Source organism: Telopea speciosissima, chromosome 8 (genome assembly GCF_018873765.1).
Source record: "Telopea speciosissima isolate NSW1024214 ecotype Mountain lineage chromosome 8, Tspe_v1, whole genome shotgun sequence".
In the NCBI taxonomy this organism is placed as follows: domain Eukaryota; kingdom Viridiplantae; phylum Streptophyta; class Magnoliopsida; order Proteales; family Proteaceae; genus Telopea; species Telopea speciosissima.
This window is the reverse complement of record NC_057923.1, coordinates 21,077,827-21,091,643: the sequence shown is the minus strand read 5'-3', so window position 1 is coordinate 21,091,643 and position 13,817 is coordinate 21,077,827. Positions and strand designations below refer to the sequence as shown.

At 39.6% G+C, this 13,817-nt stretch overlaps 1 protein-coding gene across 2 annotated transcripts; it reads left to right on the top strand.

Annotated features, from left to right (window-relative positions):
- Positions 1–4,354: 4,354 nt before the first annotated feature.
- LOC122670953 (nuclear pore complex protein NUP50A-like) lies at positions 4,355–6,436 on the top strand. 2 transcript variants are annotated; one of them, XM_043868005.1, is made up of 2 exons: positions 4,357–5,174; positions 5,271–6,436. In XM_043868005.1, the coding sequence occupies exons 1-2, from the start codon at positions 4,758–4,760 to the stop codon at positions 6,144–6,146; spliced, it is 1,293 nt and encodes a 430-aa protein (XP_043723940.1). In that variant the 5' UTR covers positions 4,357–4,757; the 3' UTR covers positions 6,147–6,436. The 2 variants fall into 2 exon arrangements, with proteins under 2 accessions (XP_043723939.1, XP_043723940.1); XM_043868004.1 differs by having other exon boundaries at positions 4,355–6,436.
- The last annotated feature ends 7,381 nt before the right edge of the window (positions 6,437–13,817 follow it).

Below are 13,817 nucleotides of genomic sequence, written 5' to 3'. Positions count from 1 at the left end.
CTTTAAGTTTGTTATTGCTCCATAGACTTAGTAATGAAAGAAAGAGGTATAATTTAGCAGGAAGGGCAATGTGTTCAACATATGATAAATTATAAAATTTATAGTCTCAGGTTGATGGAGTGAGTTTACTTATTAATTATTTTGGAAAGCAGGGGTAAAATGCATAGATATCAAAAACTCATGGATGGATCTGTAAACTACGCAATATCTTAGGGGAGTTACATGTAAATTACCCTATAATTATATATTTAAAAAAATCCCATTGCCTCTCTCGCCCTGCCCCCATCCCCGCCCTGCCTCCACCCCCACCCTCACACACCACTACTCCTTGCACGCTACTACACCCCCACCACCACTTCCACCTCCACCTCCACCCTGCTCCCACCCCCACCACCAGTTCCGACCTCTGCCTACCACCCCCATACACAACTCCCCTCCTTGCTCCTTGTTGTAACTCCTCCAGTGCTCCACCACCTCCCCTGCCCTATGGTCATGTGCCCCTCCATCTCCCTCCCCTTCTACCTCTACTCTCCCCACCCTTGCAAATACTCCCCACGCACTGCCCCCCCACCTCCCCCACCCTTTGCCCTATCTCCATATCTCGGCTCTACCCCATGCTTCTTGACATCACCCCACCTCCTTTCTTTGTTGCACGAGGCGATTCATTGCGGGTCCAAGAAGCTAGAGAGAGAGAGAGAGAGTGAGAGAGAGAGAGAGAGAGAGAGAGAGAGAGAGAGAGAGAGATCTGACATGGCCTTGACATTGCTTGATTTCTTATATAGTAAATGATCAGGTCCTCATCAATTGGATTAAACCTAAAACCAGGGAGAAGAGAAAGAAGAGCGGAGAGAACAAGAAAAATTTCTAGTGGCAGTACTAAAATTGCTACTAAACTTATATGCCAATTCAGATCCAATTCGAATCAAAATCAGCATTGTCCATTTCCATCACCGATTCTCGTTTTAAAACCATGTTTGGATTTGTATTGGAGTATAAGAATCCATAGGAGCACACTCTAATGTTGTGTTCTACTTAAAAATCGAAATTGGGAACAAAATTAGGGGTGCAAGTTTGGCCCTGTTGGTCTGAACCCACCCTAGCCTGCCCTGAGCCCGAACAGGGCCTGGGCTGAGATATTTGGCCCTGAGGGCAGGCTAGGGCTGGAAATTTCTGGCCCTGAGTTAGGGTCGGGTCGGGTCAGGGTTGAGGCCTTGGGCTAAGCCTGACCCGGCTCGGCCCTGTTTTAAGTTATACTATTAAATTTATATTGATATAATATATATATTATGAACTTTAAACTTCATCCACATTTTGTTATATAATATATGGGGCGTTGTTCTTTGTGCCGCAGCGCAGGCTGTGCCCAAGCACATAGGGGTGGACGCAATGACCACCCTGCCCCCCTGCACAGGCTGCTCATGTGCTTGGGCGCAGCCTGCGCTGTGGCATAGAGAACATTCTCCCATAATATATTATATATGAAGATAATAAGTGATATAATACATTTTATTATAGTGTTATTTTAAGCAAAATTGATAATTTTCTCCCCGGCCCATTCCAGCCCATGCATTTCCTTCCCCCTCCCCATGATCATGGTCAGCCCGGCCCGACCCTGAGGGCGGGTCAGGGTTGGATTTTTCAGGCCTGAGGCAGGGTCGGGTCGAGCCTAGGCCCAACTAAAGGGACTTAGGGTTGGGCTAGTGTATAAAGCCCAACCCAACCCGACCTTGTTGCAGCCCTAAATGGAATCATTCAGAGCTGATTCTGATCCAAATCAGTCTGATCCAACTGATTCTAAGCTATTTTATGGTAAAAATAGATTCAGTTTAGGAATCTTGAATCGGTCTAATTCAAGATAGATTACAAAGAAAATGATTAGGAAACGGTCAATTTGGATTCGATTCCGACAATCTGATTCCTATTCAGGTAATAATGATTAAGAACAATGGAAATCGGGATCGGTGTCGGCCGATTCCTACCCGATTCTCGATTCTCGATTCTTGATACCCTAGTTCTCCACTTCTACTTAAGGGTGTCAATTTTGGACCAGAATCAGTAATCGGATCGAAACCGGCCCGCTAGGAACCGGAACTGACCCACCCAATAGCTTATTGGTCCGATTCTAGATCTACCAATTAGGAACCGACAGAACCGAAATAAATTCACATCCTAACCTTAATTCTTAAGACTCGAGGTCATGAGAGCTAAGGTCAAACCCTTTTATTTTTTTAGTTTTTCAATTTTGGCTAGTACCACTTGTCTCATATACTATTTGACCAAAGATTTGGCTGTAAATTTTTAGGGTCCCATTTAGAAATGCTAACTTAAGAACATACTTTAAAATAATCCTAACTTATGAGGGTGGTGGTGTTCCTACTTATTAATTCATACCAAACAAGAGGTAATACAGAATAGTTATGTGATTTGAGATAAAAAAAAAAAAAATGAATCATATCTCAAGTAATTGAAATTAATGTCTTATTATAATATTATTAAATATATATAGCATGTATTAGGAAATGTTTTAAAAAAATTTTGATTGGACTATTTGGAATTGTTTAGAAATCGGAACCAGCCCACTAGTTAATGGTCCTAAATCTCAAATTTAGAATCGATTAATTTATTGGTCTGGTCAATTTGATACAATAATCTTTTATTCATCCAAAAAAAAAAACTTATTGGTCCGATTCTAGTCCTGACCCCTTAGGACTAGAACCGTTAAAGAACCAGATCAATAGCCCATAACCGGACCAATTGACGCCCCTACTTCTACTCCCTTTTGTCATTGGGCTTTTGTATTGGCTCTGCTTAAGCTTTTGTTCGAAATAAAATTTTCTTCCCGACCGAAAAAATAAAGGATACAAAATGCCCTAAGCAGGAGCACTAAAAAATTGAACCCTTTGAAAAGCTTGGACTCCCATGTGTAATCTGAACAAAATTCAACGGCTGAGATCGATAGCCCTTCAAACTTAAGCAAGCTCCACATGTTGGCGTTCCGCGAATTGGAGGAAATAATAAATAAATAATTTTTTTTTGGTAACAAAATAATAAATAAGAACAAAAATGGAAAAAATTGGAGCTTCTTGCATATTTTTCTTTTTCTTCCCAAAGGAAAAAAGAACTATTATGTCTTAGCGGATTCCTACTAGAGAACCCACTCCAGTTTCAGACTCTCAAGCCAAGATAGAAGATATTTCTCCTTTAATTGTAAAAGAAATTATCATTGTAAACCCCTTTTTTTGGAGCTCTCGCTGTACTGCTTCTGCTAATCTTCAATCAAGTAAGCTCTCTTGGTTTTTGAACTTATTCCAGTAATATATTTTCTTAGATTTGTTGGCCTTTTGTTTTCTACTTGTTCTTCTGTATCTTGTTGATTTCTGTATTGGGTTTTGAGATTTGAGGTGTTTTCATAGTTCATGGTTCAGAACCCATGTAGTCTATTTCGTTCTTGATATGAACTTCAGTGGCCCAGTTCGAGGATCAGTTGAAGATCTGTGTTCTAAACCCTAATGATGTTGTATTCTTTTGTAGAGTTCACTGTTTTTGTTCAGATTTTCTTTTTATTCATATAGATGTATTGGATTTTTTACTTTGTAAAATGGAAACCCTCTTTGGAAGAACGCATTTAACGTTTATTGCTAGGGTATGAAGAAACCATTTTGGGAAATAGCCATTATCAAAGAATTTTACATTTACTTGTTTGGAAATATTTTTTAGTCAAATATGCTTAGTGTTGGAATGTTTGGATGCTTATTTGTTGTGGGTTTTCCCCCTTTTTGTTTTTATTTGTTTGAAGGTTCTTTTGTTTTTTTTTCTACTGATGAACTTTTTTTTGTAGCAGGATGGCTTCTCTCCCACTGCTCTCGTTCATAATTGCTTTCTTTTCCTTAGGCAAGCTGCTTGTAATGCAGAAATTGATTTATAGAGTTTAATTGTTTAAACTCTAAAAAATTGTACAAGCTAGTTATCGAATATGCTATTTGTGTTTGTGTTCTGTGATATAAAATCCATCGTTATCTTATTTCGAAAGCTTTACATTTAGGTTATCTTATTGTTTTGTGTATGAATATCTAGATATTTAATACTTCTCAATGAAAACTATTCCTGGTTTATTCTCCTGCTTCTGATTAATTTTTTTACGTCTTGCATGTACTTGCTTTCCTCTTAGGTGCATATTTGGTTTTCTATATTTCAGAAAGTTCTCTGTAATTTCTTTTTTATGCATACACGTGGTGTTTTTTTGGTACTAAATACTAAACAAATTTTAAATTCCTAAATTGTTTATTTGGAATGAAATTGGCCATTTGTACTCACATCTTTGAGACTATAATAGGTGGAACTTCTCTTGATATCCTCTGCATACAGATTTCATCATGATGAGGCAACTAAATGCACTCATGTATTGCTCAATCCTTGAATCCCATTTAAATTAGTCTTTACATGTGCATCTTTAACAGTAGTCCTCGGTTTCAATGGCCAGTCTATTAATAACCGGAAATTGTCCTCCCATCACATTATTGTTTTATGTATATCTGGTTGAGTGTTTAAATATCTGTAAGTTGGCACCTACCCTTTTTTCTCTTGCAAGGAAGAAAAGCTTAGTACTTGTCCAATTTTTCATTTACAACCTCATGCTCCTTAAATTTGTTTGCTAATGATAGCTGTAAATAAATTTTCTTCCAGGTGCTAGGATATTTTTATTTTGATCCATCGGTAAAGGGACTTCTCCTGCTTTGGTTGTACTATTGAATTTCTTAATGGGCGATTCAGAAAATGCAGCTCCTCCTTCAAAAAAAAGGGTTGCTGGGAGAGAACTATCTCGGGATAATCCTGGTCTTGATGATGAGGATGAGTCTACTGAGCAAGAGACTGAGACATTCAAGAGGGCCAGTGATGAAGTGTTGGCAAACAGAAGAATCGTTAAGGTTCGCCGTCATCAACCTCCAGCAGCTGCCTCTTCCAATCCTTTTGCTGGGATCCGCTTATTACCTCCTACTGAATCCAGTGCAAAACCAGCTGAAGTGATCCCTGAAGCCGGTGAGCAAAATGTTTCAGAAGGTGTAGACAAAACAAGCGATGTGGGTATAGAAACTGAAAAGGAGCCTGAAATAACTGAACTAAAAAAAGAGGATGAGAATGATAAGCCGTCAGAAAACAAGACTGATGAACCGAAGGCAGAATTTGATGCTGATAGGGGGCCTGAAATAACTGAACTGAAAAAAGAGGATGAGAATGATAAGCCGTCAGAGGACAAGACTGATGAACCAAAGGCAGAATCTGATGCTGATAAGAACAAAAGTGATTCAGTTGATGAGGAACATAGACCTGAGAGTGGTGAGGAAAAGAAAGGTGTTGATGGTGAAGAAACGAAGAAGGATGCTAAGGAACACAATGGTCAAGAAACTACAGCCCATTCTCCAGCAGGTGCTCCTCTAAGTTCATTTCGACAACTGTCAAGCAGCCAAAATGCCTTCACAAGTCTTATTGGTACTGGATTTTCCAGTTCATCATTCTCCTTTGGCACAATTCCAAAGGATGGTCCAGTAATTGGTTCTGGTTCTGGTTCTGGTTCTGCTTTTGGGCCTCTGTTTGGCCTTAAGAATGACAAACCGTCTTCTTATCCTCTCTCTAGTTTTGGTAGCTCTAACAATGGGAGCCCTTCTGTCTTTAGCACTGCAGGGCCATCCAGTATTAAAAAGAACGAGGGAATTGGCCCCTCGTTGCAGGAAGTGCCTGTTGAGACAGGGGAAGAGAATGAGAAAGCTGTTTTCACTGCTGATGCTGTGTTGTTTGAGTATCTTGATGGAGGGTGGAAGGAACGAGGGAAAGGAGAAGTCAAAGTGAATGTTTCGACAACTGGAACTGAAAAGGCCAGACTTATTATGAGAGCTAGGGGAAACTTGCGGTTGATCTTAAATGCAAGTCTTTACCCCGACATGAAACTAACAAATATGGAAAAGAAAGGTATCACTTTTGCTTGCATAAATAGCACAGGAGAAGGTAAGGAAGGGCTATCTACATTTGCGTTGAAGTTCAAGGATGGTTTTATTGTGGAAGAGTTCTGTGGTGCAGTTATGGTGCACAAAGATAAGAAGACTACAGTCCTGAAGACACCAGAGAATTCTCCTAAAGCTTCAGATGATTAAATGTTGCGATGCTAGGAGACACAGAGTTCTTGTGGAAAAGCGCATCTTGGGTAATAGCTGCCCAAATCCGCTTTCTTTTTGTTTACATTTTAGCAATTTATCAAGTGTCATGTAGCCAGCATTTAGATTCATATACAATTTAGTTGTTCATTGTGTTCAATCTAGTCTTGGTCGGAATGTTCCATCTTTTCTGATTAAAGGTTGCAGTTTAATTGCATAATTTGCTCCAAAGATGTTGACTACTTCATTGGGGGGCTTGAGATGATATTAGGAAGAGATGACATTTCTTTCTTCATCGGTCTCATGTTTACTTCCAATATGTTTCGAGTTACAGTTTGGCAGTTAACGTTTTTACGTTAACATGTTATAAGGCTTGAGCATTGCTGTAATTTCAGCAACCTTTTCTTGCTAATCATCCTAATTTCTTTCAATGTCTGTTGGATTTATCCTTGTGATGAGACAGTCTTTGGGTTGGAAATCATGCCTGTTAAGTGAGTTATTTTATTAATGAACCTAAACATTGAATGGGCCAGCCTCTCCTTGGTTCAAATTTTGGCCGGAATACTTAATGGCAAGACCATGAAACCACCAACAGGAAAACATGATCTCCATATCAAGGATATCAAGGATGACCACTTCTTTTGAAAGTTTTGATCCCCTGAAATGCAGAATGTAGCTTTATAAAATACTTTATTAATTCCCCCAAACTGGTTGCTTGTTTTTGGGAGATGAGATCTCTCCTTTCTAACTCCTAGGTAATGCAATTAATTGATCAGGGGACTGTTTAACCTGATATGAGAATTTCATGCTTAGAAATTCTGGAAATTCTAATATTGAAAGGGAGTTCAAATTTGAAACTGAATGAGGGCCTAAGCCTAACTTTTCCATTGCTGGTGTATGTTCTCTTTGTTTTGTAAGGTTAAACTGTTTTTCTCAGGTTGTTTCTTGTTTCTGGTCAGAGTGTTTTTGGATCTTAAGAGTCTATTTTTGGTAACTTCAATTTGTTTAGATATAGATATATTGGAATTGAGATCTCTGAACCTGATCATTTTTTTAAAAATTGGTTTCCTTATTTGATAACAACTTGTGTTCAAGAGGTACTTGTTGCTCTTGTGCTACACTAATGGATTGTTAGTGGTGAAAAGGTAACCTTGATGAAGTTGCTTAGGATTTTGGCAGTCCAAATTCAGAGGGAGGACATTTTCTGGCTTTTATGTATGATTCATAGTTAATTTGAATGTGTCGAAAGCTAAGATAGCTGTTGTTGATCCATTAGGCAGCAAACATGAACGAGTAAATTATGTGAATCTCTTCATATATATATGATGATATATATTCTTTTGGGGGATGTATGGAGGATATTGTCTTTGTAATTGATTGATCCAGTACAGCTCTCCATTCCTTTTATACCATTAAAAATGAATGAGGGGGAGGGAACTTGGTGCGTAGCCTACCTGGAATTGTTTCAGCTGGCATTCCATCCAAACAACTGGTGGATCATGAAGATAGATTCCGGATGTAAATTTTCATTGTTGGACCTGATATTGAATATCACTCACTCCTAGGGATGTAAACGGATTGGATTTGGATCGGATACGGATCGGATGTGATCGGAGCTGAATATTCTCTGACCGAATACGGATACCTCTAAACAGATTCGGATGCGGATCGGATTCAGATTTTCGACCATCCGTTTACATCTCTGCTTTGTGTAACTCGGACCTTCCTCCCCCTAGCGGATACAATTCACTCTCTATCCATATCTCTTAGATCATGATTCTCTTTTTACATATTCTAGAACCTGTTGAATCTTCAAAAACCCTCAAAATCATTATTTACTTAATTTTTTATTATTAAGTATTCGGATTGTTTTCCGGATGGATTTTAATCGGAGTATTTGGATTATTTTCCGGATATCTCTAAATGAATACCGATATCCTAAACGGATACGGATGCGGATTCAGATTTCGGTTATCCATTTACATCCTTACTCACTCCAAGCATTTCCTGTAATTTTCATACATCATTGTGTTCAAGTGCCATTAGTTGAATCAATGACAATGACTTCACCTGCTCTGAAGTATATCACAATGATTAATGATTCTTACACATTTCTTGACAAGGTAAAAGAACCTTTCTGTGAGTAAAACCTTCTTCCTTTACTTCCAGCAATTCTTGCATGCCCCTCCTGTACTTGTACAAGCTACCACTTGGGTTCTTTTGCCATATTGGAGTTGGTGTAAAGTGTCATTCAAGACCTTGATCTGCAAGTAAGACCAAGTCGTCTTCGTCTTCTCCTCCTTCCATTTTAATTTGTATCCTAAGTTATGGCTTTCCATATGTAACCAAATCCTCCTTCCATTTTAATTTTTATCCTAAGTTATGGCTTTCCATATGTAACCAAATCGGGTTTGGATCCGAAGCCCATACCCCTACCCACTTGGGGCAGCTGTGGGCCAAGAGGCCCACTAGGGTTAGGGTTAGAGGAAGGAGGCCACATGGTGGTCCCCCCATATTATTTTATATATTCGAGTGAGAGGGGGCTGCGTGAGAACAAGTTCTGCCGCAGCTCCTCTCCCTCTATAATTCCCACGTTCCCTCTCTCCCTTGCTCTTTCTCTCCACCGTGTGTGTATTCCCAAGAGGCTTTCATCACTGCCTATGGTCATGGAGTGTGGAGGATTGAGTTATCTCAATCACTTGACGAGAACACTGCCACGAAGGAGATTGTTCGACCTCTTGGTGCTTGTACAAGCTACCACTTGGGTTCTTTTGCCATATTGGAGTTGGTGTAAAGTGTCGTTCAAGACCTTAATCTGCAAGTAAGACCAAGTCTTCTTCTTCTCCTCCTTCCATTTTAATTTTTAACCAAGTTATGGCTTTCCATATGTAACCAAATCGGGTTTGGATCTGAAGCCCATACCCCTGCCCACTTGGGGCAGCTGTGGGCCAAGAGGCCCACTAGGGTTAGGGTTAGAGGAAGGAGGCCACATGGTGGTCCCCCCATATTATTTTATATATTCGAGTGAGAGGGGGCTGCGTGAGAACAAGTTCTGCCGCAGCTCCTCTCCCTCTATAATTCCCACGTTCCCTCTCTCCCTTGCTCTTTCTCTCCACCGTGTGTGTATTCCCAAGAGGCTTTCATCACTGCCTATGGTCATGGAGTGTGGAGGATTGAGTTATCTCAATCACTTGACGAGAACACTGCCACGAAGGAGATTGTTCGACCTCTTGGTGCTTGTACAAGCTACCACTTGGGTTCTTTTGCCATATTGGAGTTGGTGTAAAGTGTCGTTCAAGACCTTAATCTGCAAGTAAGACCAAGTCTTCTTCTTCTCCTCCTTCCATTTTAATTTTTAACCAAGTTATGGCTTTCCATATGTAACCAAATCGGGTTTGGATCTGAAGCCCATACCCCTGCCCACTTGGGGCAGCTGTGGGCCAAGAGGCCCACTAGGGTTAGGGTTAGAGGAAGGAGGCCACATGGTGGTCCCCCATATTATTTTATATATTCGAGTGAGAGGGGCTGCGTGAGAACAAGTTCTGCCGCAGCTCCTCTCCTCTATAATTCCCACGTTCCCTCTCTCCCTTGCTCTTTCTCTCCACCGTGTGTGTATTCCCAAGAGGCTTTCATCACTGCCTATGGTCATGGAGTGTGGAGGATTGAGTTATCTCAATCACTTGACGAGAACACTGCCGCGAAGGAGATTGTTCGACCTCTTGGTGCTTGTACAAGCTACCACTTGGGTTCTTTTGCCATATTGGAGTTGGTGTAAAGTGTCGTTCAAGACCTTAATCTGCAAGTAAGACCAAGTCTTCTTCTTCTCCTCCTTCCATTTTAATTTTTATCCAAGTTATGGCTTTCCATATGTAATCAAATCGGGTTTGGATCCGAAGCCCATACCCCTGCCCACTTGGGGCAGCTGTGGGCCAAGAGGCCCAGTAGGGTTAGGGTTAGAGGAAGGAGGCCACATGGTGGTCCCCCCATATTATTTTATATATTCGAGTGAGAGGGGGCTGCGTGAGAACAAGTTCTGCCGCAGCTCCTCTCCCTCTATAATTCCCACGTTCCCTCTCTCCCTTGCTCTTTCTCTCCACCGTGTGTGTATTCTCAAGAGGCTTCCATCACTGCCTATGGTCATGGAGTGTGGAGGATTGAGTTATCTCAATCACTTGACGAGAACACTGCTGCAAAGGAGATTGTTCGACTTCTCGCTGCTCGCGATGTAATCGTTCGGTTGTTGATCAAGAACGTCACGATCCGTCTTCCACTGCGTTGTGGATATCATGCTACGAAGGTAACGATCGATATCCCCTCTATATTGATTTAATACCATTAAAATAATAATAAAATAAGAAGAGGTTATGGTTCCATTTTGGCATTGCTTCCTTGCTTTTGGATAAAGGGCATTCTTTTAGTATTGTAGTTTTGCACAGATAGTTGGGATGTCTAAAAGCAGTATCGATGAAGGATGCAAGAATGGCTTGCAAAGAAATTACTTTATTTCCTGATAACATTGATTGCATGTCCTATTAAAACTGTACACAGACAGAAACCAACAGAGAAAGGTGCTACAACTCAGCCAAACATAGCTGACTTTTTTCAGGAAAATTTGTCATTAAAAATGTAAATTGTGAATAGGTAAGTAGAAATGCAATGTAATAGATGTCATTAATTCCCACTTGTATGCAAAACCTGTGTGGAGCCTTCAAGCTTGTGTTCTTGAATCTTGAAATTTTTCCTTTTGATAGTTTTGTACGAAATGGCTGCACTGGAAAATTCTCATGGTTGCCTACTTCGATGAGAAGTGCTCCTTTATTTTGATTGCTGCTAATGTGAACTCGTTTTAGTTTGTCAAAGGATGATGAGTAGTGAAATCATGATCATACCAAGAAAGAAGAAAGAAAGAAGAAAAAGAAAAGGTCTGGTACTGCTGGCAATGGCAACAGATGATGGTAAAGGATCAAATAACAGACTGCCATTTAACTATTAATATTCTTTGTAATTTTTTATTGGAAAGAGAATGCCACCCGGTTATGCAGAGCAGTGCATGCCACCCCTGCGCCCTGACACAAGGGCAAGCAAAATGATAAGGGGTGCGGTGGTTATTTCGTGCGATCATTTCGTGTGTCCCTGTGTCAGGGCGCAGAGGCGGCATGTCTAGTGCGATCGGGTGGCGTTTTTTCTCTCTTTTTTAATTCTTCTTTTAAATTTTTATTGAACACATTTTTTATTTTAATTTGTTACAATAGTTTTAGGCATCGATCTTTGCTATATCAATTTGATACCAATAAAAATTAAAAAAAATAATAATAAAATAAAAATCAGTATCGAATTGGTATTGTCACCAGATAGCGCTATAACGTCACGATGCTTTGACAATGACCAGTATCGAATTTTTATCGTATGTGGTTCTCTGACTGGTGCGGTTCCCTAGTGTCTCTCACAAGAGGAGGGTGGACCCCACCCGGGCAGAGTGTTCGGTCAAGTGCCCCGGGTGGGTCTCACCCCCTCTTGTGAGAGGCATTAGGGAACCGCACCGGTCAGGAACCGTAGACGATAACGATTCGACCAGTATCTATTTGTATTGACATATCGTTGTCATGATACTATAATGTCAAATTGTTGCGATAGTGCCATTTTGCCAAATCATCGTATTGACGCCATAGTGCAATATTTCAAAATTTTTAAATCGTCAATATTATCAAATCGCTGCCATAATACCAAATCGTTAGATTTCCAAAATATAGCCACCATGGCACTATATGACGATCTAGTGATTTAGGGACTTGGTGATTTGGCGCCAAATCACCAAATTAGTTGACCACATCCGGAATTTGGGATGCAAATAAGTCCATGAAAGCTCATCCGTGATTACCTTATCTCCATCCACTATCAACCATATGGCATCATTGGCTCATTAATCATTATAGACAGCAAGATCAATTAAATTAAAAAAAAAAAAAAAAAAAATAGACACCACACCCCCATGGAGGGTTCAGATCTGTCCCCACCCGTCCCCATGTGGGTAGCAGATCTGAACTCCTTTAGCAATTCTCTCTAGACCCTACAAAGTTTCGGAGAGAAAGTGCATGGATCCCACACAAAACCCCTAGAAGTGATTCACCATTGAAAGCTTAGATCAGATTAGATGTACTATTTTTTATCACCAGAGAATGCAAAATCGACCTTGAATGCATTTCAAGAATGTAAATCAAATGCTACCTTAACAAGAGTAGAACTCAATTCAAACACTTTCTTATCCTAACTAAAGGGGGTCCATTACTAATCAAATCAATTATTCCATCAGCTTACATATTCTAAGGTGACACATGGCAAATAATTAATAGAAATACTGGTATGGTGGGATTTTTAGGGATGTAAATGGATAATCGAAAATCCTTGTCCGATCTTTGTTTGAATCCATTTAGGGGTTTTTGAATCTGGAATTTTGGTTTCCGAAAAATATCTGAATCCGTCCGAAAGATAATCTGATTCGGATTCGGATAGTTTCATTTCAGCTCGGATATTATACTATCCAATTGTAAAATGTGATTAGCTTAATATTTTTGTAAAGCCATATGATATATTACTATATTACCCTTATTATAAACCACTTTTATAAGGATGCTTTGTAAATTGGAATCGGTAATCGATATTCAAAGTCGAAAATCCGTAATCAATATAGGTCAGATTCGTTTACTAATCGGATAGTTTATCGGATCGGATATTATCCAAATATCTGATAAACTCCTAAATTCGGATATGATATTAGTTTTTTAAATTCCGTCGGAGATACGGATATGTCATTCGGTAAACGTATTCGAATTCGGATAGTAGTAATTCTGAGCCGAATCCAATCCATTTACATCCCTAGGGATTTTCATCCTCTCAAGTGCACTCGGTGCATTGCTCAATCCACATTTAAAATGCATCCGACAATGGCACCACACTTGAGAACATGTTCTTGGCTAAGTGTTGTGCACTGCCCACCATCGGATGTACTTTAAAGGTGCACTGTCACTTGAGAGGATAAAACCCTCAGGCCGAGACACGTAATATAAAGTAGGGATGTAAACGGATCGGATTCGGCTCAGATAGTGTTATATTTGTATCCGCATCTGATTAGCTTTCGGACGGATTCGGATAGTGCTAAACGGATATGAACACAGATACGGATCGAATATTTTATCCATTTACATGTAAAAATAACTTTTCGGCTAGCTATAGGCATAGTGCTAAATGGATACGGATATGGATACGGAAACGGATTTCGGCTATTCATTTACATCCATAATATTAAGTCAAAATCTTTTCTTCTTTTTTTTTCAATTCATTTACATCTCTAATATTAAGTCAAATCTTCTTTTTTTTTCTTTTTTTTTTTTGAATAAGTCAAAATCATTTTTGATAATTGAGACCCATTGACCCATAAAGAGGAAAGCCACACCTACTTAAACATCAACCACTTGTTAAACAAATAATTAGGCTATTTGTTTCCCAATTAATCGGGTCTTAAACCTAATTTTCTCTCCTAAATTATGTAGAGAATAGAGAATAGAAAATTCACATCATACATTGTTCAAAAACATCTATTTCTCTCTAACCGTTTTTCAAACACCTTTCACAAAAACCGTTTTTCACTTCCTTCCTTTTTCTTTTGAAGAAATA

Bases quoted from the DNA above. Each gene is read 5' to 3' on its own strand.
- LOC122670953 (XM_043868004.1), top strand. From the start codon at position 4,758: ATGGGCGATTCAGAAAATGCAGCTCCTCCTTCAAAAAAAAGGGTTGCT.